The sequence below is a fragment of the Aotus nancymaae genome, unplaced genomic scaffold (genome assembly GCF_030222135.1).
Source record: "Aotus nancymaae isolate 86718 unplaced genomic scaffold, 86718_ANA_hifiasm-v0.15.2.pri h1tg000059l, whole genome shotgun sequence".
In the NCBI taxonomy this organism is placed as follows: Eukaryota; Metazoa; Chordata; class Mammalia; order Primates; family Aotidae; genus Aotus; species Aotus nancymaae.
The window spans coordinates 27,195,999-27,214,090 of record NW_026988473.1 but is presented as its reverse complement, the minus strand read 5'-3'; the positions used below and the strand labels follow the sequence as shown (position 1 = coordinate 27,214,090).

At 38.6% G+C, this 18,092-nt stretch overlaps 1 protein-coding gene across 2 annotated transcripts in view; it reads left to right on the top strand.

Moving 5' to 3' along the window:
- The window catches only part of CAPRIN1 (cell cycle associated protein 1), a 50,169-nt gene that overhangs the window by 11,983 nt on the left and 20,094 nt on the right, over positions 1-18,092 (top strand). For both annotated transcript variants that reach the window (XM_012452319.3, XM_012452320.3), the window contains 5 exons: positions 6,595-6,657; positions 6,768-6,854; positions 11,332-11,570; positions 11,659-11,741; positions 14,984-15,121. In XM_012452319.3, the coding sequence (XP_012307742.1) occupies positions 6,595-6,657; positions 6,768-6,854; positions 11,332-11,570; positions 11,659-11,741; positions 14,984-15,121 (610 nt within the window). The remainder of the gene's footprint in view (positions 1-6,594; positions 6,658-6,767; positions 6,855-11,331; positions 11,571-11,658; positions 11,742-14,983; positions 15,122-18,092) is intronic.

Sequence of the window (18,092 nt, the reverse complement as noted above, 5' to 3'; positions counted from 1 at the left end):
TCCGTCTGCCTCGGCCTCCCAAAGTGTTGGGATTACAGGTGTGAGCCATTGCACCCGGCCTGAAGATACATTTTATGCTAGGAAAATGGTTTTATTCTCCAGGCAAAATGCTTAACATTTATTTAATGTGTTTCATGAGCAGTTGACCAATTTATCGTTACCACTACTGTGTGTTAGCCATGTTCCAGCCTAGGAAAGAGTAAAACTGTGTCTGTCTGGAGCCCTTTATTACTCCTATCTTTACCACTCTGTTCTTGGTATAATATTGGATCTGTCAATGTGACAAGCCATTCCTTGTGTATTCATGTAGTTCATGCTGATTCATGTAGTTCATGCTGTAAATTTTAACACCAGTGGACAAATTTTCTAGTTGGACTTAATGTAAACCATTTGACTAGGAAGTGACAATAGGAATAAAGCCACTTAAGACGGCATTATTTTTCTCTTGAGTAGTCTATGCTTTCAAAAATAAGGCAAATTGTATTTGGAGAAATATAGATACCATATTCTTTTCCTTATCATGGAAGACCACTTAGGAATGAGCTAAGACTGCAAGCTATCGTAATCTTTATAGCTATAGTAATAGCTCCTTTCATTTCGAAAAGTAGAAAATTAGACCAGTTGATTGTCCTAAGAGACTTTCTGTTTATAATACACATTTTGACATTTATCACTTAGTTAAACTTCTGAGGTGTCAGCTAAGAATGCAAGATCGAACAAAAGTACTACTTATAAATGGAAGATGATAACCGTTTTTTTTCTCTCTCACTATTTCTTTTCAAAGATGATAACTGATCATAAATGGGTCTTCTCTTTATGAAATAGTTACTAAGTTAAATAGATTGATAAGCTGGTCTAGAAACCCAATCACAATTCAAGAAGTTTTCTGTTGAAAACTGTAAACAACTTATCTCCAAATTAAAGCTACCATATAATGGTTTTTAAGGTCACTAATCATGTCATGTGTTTGATGTAGAATAATTTATTTCCAGGTTCTGCTGGGCTATGACAAGGCAATTACAGTATATTTGAATGAGATGAGTGTTTCTCAAACTTATACATCAGAATCACTCAGAAGACTGGGTAAACAACAATTTGCTGGGTTCCCCCAACCCTCACTGAGTTTCTGATTCAGTAGGTCTGGGGCAGTGTCTGAGAATTTGTGTTTCTAACAAGTTGCCAGCTGATGCTGATGTTGCTAGTTTGGGGCCCACAGTTTTGGGAATCACTGACCTAGACCAACATAGGGTCTCTGTTCTGCAGAGGTCTGATTGTATATAGTAGCAAAACAAAGTCCCTAACAGCTCAGATTCCATGGTGATAAAGTCTTCTGTATACCTTAATAGCCTGGAGATCAGGAGTTACTATATTTTACTGGTGAGGGAAAAACTAGTGTCTTTTAATTAAGTTTTTATTGTCATCTTGCAGTTTTCTTAGTTTTGGTATTTCCTCAGATGAATGCTATTTCTTAGAAACTTTGATCAGACTTAGGATGCTCCTTTCCTAAGGCTTGGGCAAGGACAGGGTATAGGATATTTGTAACAGTGTAGAAAGTGTTAACAGCCATGGAAGAACATGTATAATGCTATGATAAAACTTTCTTTTTTTAATTGTGTTTAGAAAAATGTTATATGGATTGTTGTTTTTTTTGGTCTCTCACTCTGTCGCCCAGGCTGGAGTGTGGTGGTGCAATCACTATTCATTGCAGCCTCAACCTCCCCAGGCTCAGTGATCCTCCCACCTGCACCTCCTGGGACTGCAGGTGCGTGCCACCATGCCTGGCTGATTTTTGTATTTTTTGCAGAGACAGGGATTTGCCATGTTGCCTGGGCTTAAACTCCTACTCCTGAGCTTAGATGATGTGCTCACGTTGGTGTCTTGAAGTGCTAGGATTGTAGGCGTGAACCACTGTGCCTGGTCAAGACCTATAGTTTCTGTACCTTTTTTAAATTTTACTTTGAGATAGAGTCTCACCTTGTTGTCCAGGCTGGAGTGCAAAAGGGTGATCTCTGTTCACTGCAACCTTTGCCTCCCAGTTTCAAGTGATTCTCGTGCCTCAGCCTCCCAGGTAACTGGGATTACAGGTTTGCGCCACCATGCCTGGCTAATTTCATATTTTTAGTAGAGACGAGGTTTTGTTATGTTGGCCAAGGTGGTCTTGAATTCCTGACCTCACGCAATCCACCTGCCTTGGCCTCCCAAAGTATTGGGATTATGGGCGTGAGCCATGGCGTCCAGCCCTGTACCTTTGATTTACTATATTTTTTTGATTGGGTAAGTCAGGAACTATGGTCTGCTCTTTGAAAATTCTGTTAAAGATTTCAGTTATGATTTACATACTTCTTTCCTTACAGTAAACTCAGTCCACCTTTTAAAAATCTCGGTTCTTGAATTGAAAAGCTAGAAACATGTTAACAGTAATACTAAATCAGAGTAAATAGGCACTTGAGCTTTAATAAAATGCATAGTTTTTTTTTTTTTTGAAGACAAGATATTGCACTATCACCCAGGCTAGAGTGCAGTCATGCTCATTGTGAGTTCCAACTCCTGGTCTCGTGATCCTCCTGTCTCAGCCTCCCAGGTAGTTAGGACTATAGGCACTAAGTTAAAAAATTTCTTTGCCTGGATAATTTTTAAATTTTTTGTATAGAGACAGAGTCTCACTATGTTGTCCAGGCTGGTCTTTAACTCCTGGCCTCAAGTGATCCTCCTGCCTTGGTCTCCCAAAGTGCTGGGATTGCAGATGTGAGCAACCATGCCTGACTGTAGTGCATAGATCTTTACTTTGGCTATGCAGAGTTCTTTTTGCATACTTTCTTTTGTCATAATGTTCTGTGAAGATGTGTACTATGAAGCTGAGTTTCACATACTGGCTGTTTTCCTTTCTTTTCATTTCCCCTTTAACCTTGTTCCAGTTATTGTCTGTAACAGATTAATCTCAGACTTTAAGGGATTAAAACCATGATTTTCTTATGCACAAAGATTATGCCTATCAGGGATTCAGACAAAGCACACAGGAGTTTTGATGTTTCTGTTCGATGACACTGGGGGCCTCATGTGGGAAGACTGACTTGTTCATTCATTTGCTGCTTGAACTAAAATGAGTAGAACCACAGGGATTGCTGATCAGAAGCTGTGAGGCCTCTCTTCATGGCATGGCTTCCTTATGACATGGCAATCTCAGAGTTACTGTATTTGTATGATGGCTGAAGGCTCCAAACACAAGTGTTTGGGTCGCCAGCAAATAAGGCAGAGATGGATTGCTTTTATGACTCAGCCTTGGAAATTGTACAGCATCATTTGTATAGTACTCTTGGTTGAAGCTTACTCAGGTACAATGGCAGGGGAAGTGGACTAGTTGTTGATTGAGTAGTGCCAGGGTCACATTGTAGAACAGCATGTGAGACTGCAGATTTTATAGCTATCTTTGGAAAATGTAATCTGCCATAGCTCTCGGTATGGATGAATTCTGAATTTACTATTATATAGAAAATTGGAGATTTTCTAATATAGGATAGCTTGTCCTATAATAGGACAGTGTAGGTTCATAATCAAGGATTGTTGTTGGTGAGAGTCCTGACAATGTACTGAAGGCTGTCAATCTTAATTTTATATAGCATGGAATTCTAATTGTTTTCATTATACGAACTTCACTGCACAGCAGTTAAGCGTATAAAACAAAGCAAAAGGAAAACAGCTCCACCTATAATTTTACCACTCAGGTACCATTCTTATCCTTTTTTTTTTAATCTTTTTATATTTATTTTCATCTCTATACAAGCATTTTTTAGGAATTTGATTCTACATCCATTTTGGCTAGATATATAAACTCTACTCATGAGGGATGTATGGTGTATTTCTAGATTTAGTAACAATTTCCTTGAAAAATATACAATGCTATAGAAAAAGGAAGATAATGAATTGCCAGTTATAAGTTAATAATGTTTTTTCTTTTGTTCAGTATTAATGAACTGTGTACTAGAACTGAACTTTAGGCCCTCCTATTTGCTTATTTTCTGTTGGTATATTTTTAAATAGAGAGATTGTGATTATAATACTTATTTTGGAATATCCTAAGTCATAAATTCAAATCTTGTTTAGTTTTTTCTTTTGTTTTTTAGATGGAGTCTTGCTATTTCCCAGCCTGGAGTGCAGTGGTGCGATTCTCCTGCCTCAGCCTTCCTAGTAGCTGGGATTACAGGCCACCACACCCGGCTAATATTTGTATTTTCAGTAGAGACAGGGTTTCACCTTGTTGACCAGGCTGGTCTCGGACTCCTGACTGCGTTATCCACTCAACCTCCCAAAGTGCTGGGATTATAGGCGTGAGGCCCCACACCTGGCCTAGTTTTTTATTTCTTAAAAGGAAAATACCCTACCCTTTAAAAAAAACAAAACTTTTTATTTAAAAACTTTTTTTTTTAGCTTCCCAAGCTTGTGAGTCTTCCCTCTTTAAAAAGAGAATGAACAATCTGTTGATCCTCAGAGTATTGTGAGATAGTTGGACACATCTTTTGCACCTGGGGTCAGGTCTGTTGTATCAGTGCAAAAAACCTTTTTTTTTGTTTTCCCCAAGTCATTAGACTGAAATTTTATACCTATTTATTTGGAGACTTAGAGATTTTTGTGAAGTAGTTCATCTAAGAATAAAATTGGATACTTTTAAAAGCCTTTAATGTCTTAACGATTATCTTGGTTTTATTTACCTCCAGTGTTACTAAAGAATTGTGATAGGCTTTTCAATTTGGGGTTGAATGGCTAGGCAAGTTGACATTTGTTTCTGGTATAAAGAAAATATTTGACCTAAAAAAAAAACAACCTATTACTATTACTTTTAAACTGGCTTCTGTGGTTTTTGAATGCCCTTTATTAGAATTTAACTTTGCAGGCTGCGCGCAGTGGCTCACACCTGTAATCCCAGCACTTTGGGAGGCCAAGACAGGCAGATCACCTGAGATCAGGAGTTTGAGACCAGCCTGGCCAACATGGTGAAACCTTGTCTCTACTAAAAATACAAAAATTAGCTGGACGTGGTGGCGGGTGCCTGTAATCCAAGCTACTTGGGAGGCTGAGGCAGGAGAATCACTTGAACTCAGGAGGCAGAGGCTGCAGTGAGCCGAGATCCTGCCACTTCACTCCAGCTTGGGTGACAGAGTAAGACTCTGTCTCAAAAAAAAAAAAAAAGAATTTAACTTTGTATTTTGTTTCACAATTTTATTTGTAAGAGGGTAAGGAACTATGTATGTTCATAATTTATTGGGATTATTTTGGGTTTTTTTCTCCTTACTTTAGATTTCTCCTCATTCCCTGTCCTCTGACCTTTACAATAATAACAGTTCATGATTCTTTGCATTACCTGAATATCTATGGGATCTTACTTAATAGTAGTAGCCTGGAAAACCTACAAAGTTTTCATTTTAGCAAGAAAGTATGATCTTAAACCAGATCAGATGTTAGTTTTCTGTCCTCACCCTTGAACTAATAGCAAAGCTGTGACTTGTGTACTAGTGATATGGTAGCTATCTTGTTCAAGATAAATGGATGAAGTACATTAAAGACAATATGCCTGTGAGTTTATTCAGGAAAAAAATACTCTTTCTTTTTTTTTTTTGAGACAGGGTCTCACTCTGTCACCCAGGCTGGAGTGTAGTGGCATTATTTCAGCTGACTGCAAACTCCACCTCCAGGGTTCAAGCAATCCTCCCACCTCAGCCTCCTGAGTAGCTGGGACTATAGGCTAACACCATCATACCCAGATAATTTTTGTATTTTTTGGTAGAGATGGAGTTTTATCACGTTGGCCAGGCAGGTCTTAAACTCCTAATCTCAAGTGATCCACCTGCCTTGGCCTTCCAAAGACTCTTATATCCCCTAGTCACATGAATTCTTTTTCTGGGGAGAGGGAGAGACCGAAATTTAACTTGATAAATGTCTGATATGCTCACTTGAGTATAAGCAGGATCATAACCAAATTGTGGCCCTTTACCCATGTGGGTAGGAGCCATATGTCTAGTCCATCTAATACTCTTTTTTGATTAATCTAAAGACTGAGTAATGTTGTGTCATTGGTTTACAATACAGTCTTTGATGTCATTCAGCAATAGCTGGAGTATATCTAAAAAGTTTTATATACTTAGGCTGGGCGCGGTGGCTCACCGCTGTAATCCCAGCACTTTCGGAGGCTGAGGCAGGTAGATCACCTGAGGTCAGGAGTTCAAGACCAACATGGCCACATGTTGAAGCCCGTCTCTACCAAAAAAATACAAAAAAATTAGCCAGGCGTGGTGGTGGGTGCCTTTAATCCCAGCTACTTTTGGGGCTAAGGCAGTAGGATACCTTGAACCTGGGAGATAGAGGTTGCACTGAGACGAGATTTCACCACTGCACTCTAGCCTGGGTGACAAGAGTGAAACTGCATCTCAAAAAAAAAAAAAAAAAATTTTTTTTTATGTAGTTAAACTGGAGTATATCCAAAAAGTTTATTTAAGGCAAAATTTGAGACAAACTCGAGGATTGTGTGGGTTTTGTCAAGCATGCTTAAGCTGGTATAGATGTTCAACATGGAATGTAATTCTTTTTGTTCTTTTAATATAGGGTAAGCTTGATGATTACCAGGAACGAATGAACAAAGGGGAAAGGCTTAATCAAGATCAGCTGGTAAAGATGTTGTATTTTTATTTAAGCCTAATACTCACTATTTTAAATAAAATAATTAGTGTTTTTTTTTGTCTTTCTAGTAAAGTTGGGTTTTGTCTTTGTCATTTTAGGATGCTGTTTCGAAGTACCAGGAAGTCACAAATAATTTGGAGTTTGCAAAAGAATTACAGAGGAGTTTCATGGCACTAAGTCAAGATGTAAGTAGAAGGAAGTATACATATTTATGAAATACTTTTGTTGTTTCTTTGGGTTTTGGTCCTATTACTGTTGATAAGTGCTCTGCAAGGTGAGAGAGTTGTATCCAATTGTAAAGATGCCTTTGCATTCTGTAAAATTTAGTGTAACATCTGAAAGATGTCTTTTAAAAATACTGAGTTTGAAGCTGGGGGGCGGTGGCATGTGCCTGTAGCCCTAGCTCCTCGATAGGTGGAGGCCAGGAGTTCAAGGCTGCAGTGCATATGATTGTCCTTGTGAATAGCCACTGCACTTCAGCCTGGGCTACAAGACAAAACCCCACCTCTTAAAAAAGATATTAAATTTAAAACATTTTTAAAAAGGACTGAGTTCGAGATTTGACGAACATGTATAGTAGCTATGCTAAAGGTCTTACTGGTTTAAAATGTTAAGCTTTTCAAATACATATAAATAAGCTAGTCATTAGATATAAATAAATAAATGTTTTTTATTTATCATGTTCCTTATATCTAATGACTAACAATTTAACTGTCAGAAAATGAAGCTTGTTTATGTAATTGGTAATCATTCTCTGCTTTAGCAATCTTAAGGGATATGGCAAACGTGCTCTTATGTCAGCACTCGATCCAATATAATAGTGGGTTTTTCATGTGACAAAAACCTTTGGGAATAAGGACAAAAGTTAAATGCAAGCAAAGTCATAATTTGTCGAGGCCAGAAGATTAAGCCATCTGAGTAAATGTCAGCTTCTTTGGAGAAGACTAATAACATTGAAATACAGGAATATACTATATAATGATGTTTCAGTCAACTGTGGGCCACATATATGATGGTGGTCCCATTAGAATATAATACTGTATTATTACTGTACCTATTAGGTTTAGATATATAAATACTACTGTGTTATAATTGCCTGCAGTAGTCAGTACAGTAACATGCTGTACGCATTTGTAGCCTAGAAGTTATTATATGCTATACCATATGGCCTAGGTGTATAGTAGGTTATACTCTAGGTTGTGTAAGTACACTTCATGTTTGCACAGTGATGAAATTCCCTACTGACATATTTCTCAGAATGTATCCTTGTTGTTAAGCAATGTGTGAATGTATAAAGTTGCCTCTAATTTGTTGAAACAAAAAACAGTTTATTATATGAGACAATGCAGTATAGGGATTAAGAGATCTAATTCTAGAAGGAGACGGCCTAATTGAATCCTAATTTTGTGACTTAGTAGTATGACCATGGATGAGTTGCTTAATTTCACTGTTTTTGTATAGTCACGATTCTCCAGAGAAACAGAACCAATAGGATAGAAAAATTAGGCTGATGGGCGGAGGCCATACAATACCTCTATTTTCTAATCTGTAATATGGTGATAATAATTTTATCTACCTCATAGGGTTGTGCTTAGAACAGTATTTGATGCATAACTAATATATTTCAAGCACTTAATCTTTTTTTTTTTTTGGAGACAGAGTCTTGCTCTGTTGCCCAGGCTGGAGTGCAGTGGTGTGATCTCGGTTCACTGCAACCTCCACCTCCCAGCTTTAACTGATTATCCTGCCTCAGCCTCTTGAGTAACTGGGACTACAGACCTCAGTCACCATGCCTGTCTAATTTGTGTATTTTTAGTAGGGACAGGGTTTCACCATGTTGGCCAGGCTGGTTTCAAACTCCTGACCTCAGGTGATCCGACTGCCTCAGCCTCCCAAAGTGTTGGGATTACAGGCATGAGCCAACGTGCCTGGCTTCAAGTACTTAATCGTAGAATTACCTATTGCAGTTGATTAGGGAAGGAAAATCTTTACCTGACAGAAAAACTAATTTAATTTTGTACCTAGTGTCTTAGTCAACTTTGTGTTACTATAATGGAATGCCTGAGACTGGATAATGTATATAAAGAACAGAAATTTGTTTCTCACGCTTCTGGATGCTGGAAAGTCCAAGATCAAGATACTAGCATCTTGCTGCATTACTATGTCCTCACCTGGTGGTAGAAGGCTTAAGGGCAAGAGAGAGATCACACTCCTGCAAGCTCTTTTTATAGTAGTATTAATTCATTCTAGATAGCTTCCAAAAGGCCCAGCCTCCCAACACTATTGCATTGGGAAGATTAAGTTTCCAACACTTGAATTTTAGGGGATGCATTCAGACCATAGCACCAAAGTAGGGATTTATTCCACTTAGTTTGATGAACCCTGCCCAATTTCTTTTTCTTGCTTTTTTGAAATAGAAGCAGGATTGCTATACAGTTAATGTAACATCTATTTTGGAAGTTACTATCACTGTGTAATGAAAATACCTGTATCGTTTTTTGCTTCTCTTGTAACACTTTGATATTTTCAGGACTTTTCTCTGAGCTTTGACTTCATTAGCAGAGCTTTTATTTATCTTTGATCCTTCGGTATACTTTCCACAATTATTAAACACACTTTGTTTTGCATTCAAGAGCTTCTTTAGTCTGGCTCAGGCCTACCTTTTCACCTTCTTCCTTCTTGAGCTGTTCATTTCATCCAGAATAGCTTTCTTTCTTACTTTATTTTACTTAACTTCCTCTTACATTCCTGCCCCTTTGCTATGTTTCCTGCCTCCAGTTACCTATAAAGACCTTCCTGGGCAGGATGTGGTGGCCAGTGCCTGTAATCCCAGCACTTTGGGAGGCCAAGGCAGGTAAATCACCTGAGGCCAGGAGTTTGAGACCAGCCTGGCCAACATAGTGAAACCCCATCTCTACTAAAAATACAAAAATTGGGCATAATGGCACACACCTGTAATCCCAGGAGGCTGAGGCAGGAGAACTGCTTGAACTTGGGAGGTGGAGGTATCATTGAGACAAGATCTCCTTGCCACACTGCACTCCTCAGCAGCAGAGTGAGACAGGAAAAAAAAAAGGAAAGACCTTCCTGGTTGGGCATGGTGGCTCATACCGGTAATCCTAGTATTTTGGGAGGCTGAGGTGAGAGGATTGTTTGAGGCCAGGAGTTCAAGACCAGCCTCGGGAACATAGACCTTGCCTCAATTTTTTTAAAAGTATTTTTTAAAAAAGAACACTTGGTGGCTGGGTGCTGTGGCTCATACCTGTAATCCCAACACTTTGGTTGGGAGGCTGAGGCGGGTGGATCACTTGAGGTCAGGAGTTCAAGACCAGCTTGACCAACACAGAGAACTAATAATAATACAAAAACGTATCTACTAAATGTCTCTACTAATAATACAAAAATACCGGGCATGGTGGCACATGCTTGTAATCCCAGCTACTCGGGAGGCTGAGGCACGAGAATCACTTGAACCTGGGAGGCAGAGGTTGCAGTGAGCCGAGATCGCACCATTGGACTCCAGCCTGGGCAACAAGAGGGAAACTCTGTCTTACTCTTTCGCCCAAGCTGAAATGCAGTAGCCTCATTTCAGCTTATTGCAGCTATCACTTGCCATTTAATGCTAAGATATTTATTCTGCACACTGTATTACCATTATAGATTTGTCTTGTTATTGTGGCCTTCGTCATTCCTCCCACGTCTCCTTCCCCATTTTTGGTTTTCTGTGTCTTGGTTCATCCGAGTGAGGCTTGAGAAAGGGGGAACAAGTGGAAAGGAAAACACTGCCATGGCTCTTGAAAGACAGGCCTTCTCTGTCCTCAACTTGATAGTAGATATGAGAGAGAGGGAGAGAAATAATAGAGTTTGACTTTCAGCCTTTCCAGGGAAGAGAAGAAGAATGTGGGAAAAATACGTTCATACTTAGCTCTATCTGTTTTTCTCCACCAGCATCATCTTATTCATAAAAACAAACTAGGCACTCTTTTAAGTAGGACGGAATGTCTGAGACTGGCAGTGGATTATGTGGGGCAAAGGGGCACTTGTGGTGTTTTGGCATTTCCTTGTGAGTCATTAGTAGATACCTAAAGTTAGAACTTTGGGTCGTTTGTCCATAGAGGAGCTAGATCGGGGTAAGATTTTTATTGTTTCTGTGGTTGGGTTTCTTTTTTAATTGGCCCAAGCCTTTAAATTTCTCTATAATTTCCAAATTCATAAAATTTTTACTTTTTATACTAATGATGAAGAACTTCAGACATATATATCTAACTAAAGAAGACAATACAGTAAAACTGTTTGTACCTGTACCCAGCTTGTATATTTATCATCTCATGGTCAGTCATATTTCACATAAATCTGCATTTGTTTCCTTTCTCCCTTTGCCCTCTAGATTATTTTGAAACGGGCCCCAAACACATTGTTTCATGAGTAACATTTCAGTAGTTAAAATACCTTCTAGGGAAAGAGCTGTTAAGAATTTTTAATAATTGCTTAAAATAGATTATGTTTAAAACTATATTTGTAAGTCAGGAATTACCCTTCTTTGTATTGGGGTCACATCTCACTCATCGAGTAAATCATGTCTTATTTAAGCTGGACCTGAAGTGGATTGAACTAAGTTTTATAGAACTCATTTTGGTGTCATATGTTTATATTGTTTTGCAGATTCAGAAAACAATAAAGAAGACAGCACGTCGGGAGCAGCTTATGAGAGAAGAAGCTGAACAGAAACGTTTAAAAACTGTACTTGAGCTACAGTATGTTTTGGACAAACTGGGAGATGATGAAGTGCGAACTGACCTGAAACAAGGTTTGAATGGGGTGCCAATATTGTCCGAAGAGGAATTGTCATTGTTGGATGAATTCTATAAGTTAGTAGACCCTGAACGGGACATGAGCTTGAGGTATAGTGGTATTTGATAATAGAAACTTCTGAATATTGTTTTAAGTTGACAACTGAAAGGTTATTAATTAGCTTTTTACTATTAAAAGGTTGAATGAACAGTATGAACATGCCTCCATTCACCTGTGGGACCTGCTGGAAGGGAAGGAAAAATCTGTATGTGGAACCACCTGTGAGTATTACTGATAACTTTGATTTCATAACTTAGAATCTTTAACAATTGGTTTTCCTATTTTCATAGTTCACTTGGGAGAAGATAGTTTTCCTAATTGTTCTTTTTTTTGGAGACAGAGTCTCACTGTGTTGCCTAGGCTGGAGTACAGTGGCACAGTCTCAGCTTACTGCAACCTCTGCCTCCTGGGTTCAAGTGATTCTCCCACCTCAGCCTCTTGAGTAGCTGGGATTATAGGCATGCGCCATCATATTTAGCTAACTTTTGTATTTTTAGTAGAGAGGGGTTTTGCCACGTTGGCCAGGCTGATATTGAACACCTTACCTCAAGTGATTCGCCTACCTGGGCCTCCCAATGTGCTGGGATTTACAGGCGTGAGCCACTGCGTCCAGCTAGTTTTCCTATTTAAAATTAATACTGAAAAAAATTTGGAAGGGTATATATAACATTCATCTACCATTTTTTGGTTTATTTCCTTTTTGTATCTTTGTGTGTTTTATCTGTAATGTGTAAATCAAAACACCGGCAAGAAACAACTAAAACTGTGTGAATATGGTAGTCCTAGCTTCACATGGTCTTGTATGTAACTAAACTGTGTTTGAGGTGGACAGATTGACATTACATTGACTTTCCGGAGCTTTTCGTATTAGACGGACTGTTTGTTTTATGGCTGAAATTTATGAAACAATTACTGCATCTCATACATTCTACGCATGGTTATTGCCTTAGTCTTTTTTATTTTTTATTTTTTGAGATGGAGTCTTGCTCTATATAGCCCAGGCTGGAGTGTAGTGGCGCCATCTCGCACTGCAACCTCCACCTTCCGAGTCCCAGTTCAAGCAGTTCTCCTACCTCAGCCTCCCAAGTATCTGGGATTACAGGCGCGAGCCACCATGCCCAGCTAATTTTTGTATTTTTTCAGTAGAGATGGGGTTTCATCATGTTGGCCAGTCTGGTCTTGAACTCCTGACCTCATGATCCACTCGCTCGGCCTCCCAAAGTGTTGGGATTACAGGCATGAGCCACCTCAGCTGGCCAAGTCTTTCTTTAGTTTGTCTTAGACAACTACTAATTTGGGGATGTTAATTTTTTTTTGATATTTAAAATATGCCGATACTTGGTCTCGTTTAAGAGTTCCTTATTCTGAAACATGCAGCTGTGAACTGATTTTTTAAAAAGGGGACGTTTAAGTTTCATTCTTTCAGTAAACTAGTAATTTTTCATTTTAACTTGTTAAATCAGAGAATAGATTCTTATCTTTGCCATTTATAAGGTTAAATTAGGAAGATAGGTTTTTGAACATAAAATGAAAGTGTCTGTGTTTATGCCTTTTTAGCTGTTGGTTGAAAAGAAATCAGATTGGATTATAAGCTTTAATCAGCAAAATGGGATGAGCTTTAATTGGCAAAATTTAGAAGAGTATATTTGCTTTAAGGAAATGGGTGCCAGTCCTTGTCTGTCTTCTTTATTTAAGAAATAATTTTCTTGGTTTATTGACTTTTACTCTGGTCTATATTTCTTTGTAAAATAGGTGTTTACCTTCTTGTTTTTAGTTCTGCAAGTTCTGTATATATAAGCTTGTTAGCCTAAAAAGGTAGTTTTAGGTCAAGCTTCATCAGATTTTCATGAGCATTGTTGAAGAGTAACAAAGGTGTTCTAAAAACCTTTAAGCTTATAGCTTGTTTTGGGTTATTTTCTATCTAATCTTGTTCCCACATCTTAGGAATGTAACATCTTTACAATGGAAAGGTAGTAATATACCCAAATTAGTGTTTTTATGTGCATTTGATTTGTATCTATAAGTTGTTGAAAACAGTTTTGAGTCAGAAATCTCTGAAGTGAAATAAGGAAAACGTGTTATTGAAAGACTTGTTGGCAGTTTATTAGGATTAATTTTGCAATGCTTTGATACAATATGGTCCTTGAAATTTTATTTTTCTTTACAGTGACTTATCAGGAAGTGGCCCTACTATATATCTATTAGTAATATACAAGTCCAGGAAATTGAAAATAATAACTTTATACGTCTCCCCCTCTGCCCTACACTTTTTCTTAATATCCTGGTACACCAAATTCTGATAGTTTTTGTTTGTCTTTAAATATCTTTTGACTGTCTACTTCTCTTTCTCCTTTGCTTTTATGCCTTTCTGTTGTCTGATGCAGTTGCTCAACTGAGTCCACCCCTCTCCCTCTTTAAAATATTAAGTGGCTTCATCTCGGTTATATTTTACATAAATTTGTCCTTAACTTCAAGGACATTCATGGTCTGGCTCTTAGCAGTTTTTCCAGCTACATCTTTCCCTGTGCTTTTCCTTTATTCCCTTCATTTCAGCCGCAGTGGCTTCCTTTCCTTTTCTTATATTTGATATCCTTTGTATAGGACTTCGTAATGCCGTTTCTTCTACCTTGAAACACTTCTTCCCCTCTACTCTTCTAGATTTCAACTCTTGTAGCACTTACTAGGAGAGCCTTTTGTGGCCTCACTCTGATTGGGTCCAAGCCATTGTACTTCTGTATAGTACTTTTCACAGATGTAAGTTTTTTTGTATTTGTATTTGATATCATCTCTGTTAGACCAAAAGGTTAATGAGGGGAGATGTTGTGTCTTTATATACCTTTTTGTATTCCCAGTGACTAGCATATTGCCTAATGTAGATTAGGCACTGAATAAATACTTACTGAATGAATAAATGTTAAATGTTATCTTTTTCCCCCTATCTAATTAAAATACATAAAGTTCAGGCTGGGAGTGGTGGCTCACACGTGTAATCCCAGCCCTTTGGGAAGCCAAGGTGGGCAGATCATCTGAGGTCAGAAGTTCAAGACCAACCTGGGCAACATGGTGAAACCCTGTGTCTACTAAAAATACAAAAACTGACCAGACATGGTGGTGCACGCCTGTAATCTCAGCTACTTGGGAGGCTGAGAAACGAGAATTGTTTGAATCTGGGAGGCGGTGGTTGCAGTGAGCTGAGATCATGTCACTGCACTCCAGCCTGGGTGACAGAGCAAGACGGCATCTCAAAAACAAACAAAAAAACCATAAAGTTTAATGTAACTATATTCTTCTTGTCCCCTATCATTGTGTAATACATTTCTGTTCTTGGTGAAATTTAATCTTTTTATGTGTATATGAGTTTTAGTAACAGTTGTTTTTTGACCACAGTATTTTGTAGAATGTTGAATCTTTTTCAAGCCAGGCATCCTCAGATAAGTCTAACATTATAATGTTCTTTTTTAAGATAAAGTTCTAAAGGAAATTGTCGAGCGTGTTTTTCAGTCAAACTACTTTGACAGCACCCACAACCACCAGAATGGGTTGTGTGAGGAAGAAGAGGCAGCCTCAGCACCTACAGTTGAAGACCAGGTAGCTGAAGCTGGTGAGTATTAGGTGGATATGAACTTTAGTTTAGGGTCCTGGTTTTATTTGATTTTGCTGCAAGTTTAAGCTATACACTTTCTTAGTTTTCATATATGTACACTAGATTTTATTTTCTATATATATTTATATTTTAAAAAATTTTTTATTATACTTTAAGTTCTGGGATACATGTGCAGAACTGAAGGTTTGTTACACAGGTATACACATGCCATGGTTGAGGTTTGCTGCATCCATCACCCTGTCATCTACATTTGGTATTTCTTCTAATGCTATCCCTCCCCAATCCCCCTACCCCTGCTATCCCTCCCCAGCCCCCTACTCACTAGATTTTATTTTTATAGAGACTTTAAGCATGACAACATGTTAAGACAGATTACCAAGAGTAATTCTTAGAAGTATTCATTATCAGTCATTTGTCTTATTAGTCTTGATCACTATTATAAACTGATAGTACTTTTGCAGTAGTATTGCTGGGTAGGAGTATGGGTGAGGCCTACTGTTACAAGGATTTTCAAATAGGTTTTTGTCTGAAATGCCCAGATTTGCTATTTACCATGCCAGTGCATTGGATTAATAGTATGAGTTCGTTTTGTTTTGTTTCAATCATGGGGACATTATAACTCCATGATCTTGAACTATAAATTCCTCCCAGGCAAGGAGTCTTTTCCAGTTAATTGTAAAATTAATCATGTAGCTAGGCACTTAACTGAATATTTTTATGATAACTCTTAAGTTGATGAGTAAAATTCTGAATACAAGGAAACATTGGAGTATAAATTTTGCAATGATTATGAAAGCATAGGTTTTAGAATCAGAGTGCCTGGATTTAAATCTTGGCTTCAATACTTACTAGCTCTGTAACTTTGGGCAAGTTAGTAAAACTCTTATACCTCAGGTTCCCCATTTAGAAAATATGTCAAGTGTGTATACAGTGCCTGGCACATGGTAAGCACTTAGTAAGTGGTAACTAGTAGGTGGAAACTAGAAGGGAAGATTGCATATTGGTGGGATTAATAGTTGAAGATAAACGTAAAACAATCTTTTTCCCTCCTCTTATACTTGACTAAGTAAGATTTTTAATCTGTATGCTGCTTTATCCTATTACTTATGAGAATAGAGAGTGATTTTAATATAGTAGCTCTTTATTTGCATTATACATTATCTGAAATAGCTATCATTGAATTTAACGTAATTCTGGAATAAATGGTAAATAAAACTTTCTAAATATGTTATTATAAGATATATATATATAAAATAATGTTAATTAACTTTGTAAATAAGTTTGTAAGTAAGTTTAGATTGTGTGATGGTGAACTATTTACTTATTTGCAATTTTTTTTTTTTTTGAGGCTTGTTGCCGAGGCTGGAGTGCAAGATGACAGGCATATGCCACCATGGCCAGCTAATTTTGTATTTTTAGTAGAGACAGGGTTTCACCATGTTGGTCAGGCTAGTCTCGAACTCCTGACCACAGGTGATCTGCCCGCTTTAGCCTCCCAAAGTGCTGGGATTACAGGCGTGAGCCACTGTGTCAGCCTACTTATTTGGAATTTAAGTTTTTTTTTTTTTTTTTTTTTTTTTTTGCGGAGCGTTGTGGGCAGAGTCTAGCTTTGTTGCTAAGGCTGGAGTGCAGTGGCATGATCTTGACTCTGCAATTTCCAGCTCCCAGGGTCAAGTGATTCAACTGCCTTGGCCTCTCAAGTAGCTGGGATCACAGGTACATGCCACCACACCCAGCTGGTTTTTGTATCTTTAGTAGAGATGGGGTTTCACCATATCGGCCAGGCTCGTCTTGAACTCCTGACCTCAAGTGATACACCCGCATCGGCCTCCTGAAGTCCTGAGATGACAGGCGTGAGTCACTATGCCCAGCCTTAAGTTGAATTCTTTTTATTTATTTTATTTTTATTTTTTTGGGTAGGGGTGGGGATAGGGGACTGACTCTCACTCTGTTGCCCAGGCTGGAGTATAGTGGTGTGATCTCTCAGCTTGCCGCAACCTCTGCCTCCTCAGTTCAGTTGATTCTCGTGCCTCAGCCTCCTGAGTAGCTGGGATTACAGGCGCACACCACCACATCCGGCTAATTTTTGTATGTTTTAGTAGAGACAGAGTTTCACCATATTGGTTAGGCTGGTCTCAAACTCCTGACCTCAGGTGATCCCCCTGCCTCGGCCTTCCAAAGTGCTGTGATTTCAGGCGTGAGCCATGATGCCCGGCCTAGTTGAATTCTTAACTTTAAAAATAATTTCTTGTACTTTATGGCATCCTTTCTAAAAATAGACTTTATTTTTATTTTTATTTTTTGAGATGGAGTTTTGCTTTTGTTTCCCAGGCTGGAGTGCAATGGCCTGGTCTTGGCTCACTGTAACCTCTGCCTCCTGGGTTCAAGCGATTCTCTTGCCTCAGCCTCCCGAGTAACTGGGATTTTAGGTATCCATCACCACACCCGGCTAATTTTTTGGATTTTTTTTTTTTTTTTTTTTTTTTTGAGACGGAGTTTCATTCTGTTGCCCAGGCTGGAGTGCAGTAATCTCTGGCTCACTGCATCCTCCATCTCCCGGGTTCAAGTAGTTCTTCTGCCTCAACCTCCAGAATAGCTGGGATTTCAGGCATGCACCTCTACACCTGGCTAATTTTTGTATTTTTAGTAGAGATGGGATTTCGCCATGTTGGTCAGTCTGGTCTCGATCTCCCGACCTCAAATGATCTGCCTGCCTCGGCCTCCCAATGTGTTGGGATTACAGGCATGAGCCCCTGTGCCTGGCCTGATTTTTTGTATTTTTAATAGAGACCGGGTTTCGCCAGGATGATCTTGAACTCCTGATCTCAAGTGATCCACCCTCCTCAGCCTCCCAAAGTGCTTGGATTACAGGTGTGAGACACCACACCCGGCTGACTTTATTTTTTAGAGCAGTTCTAGGTTCGCTGCAAAACTGAATGTAAGGTATAGAGATTTCCCATTTACTTTC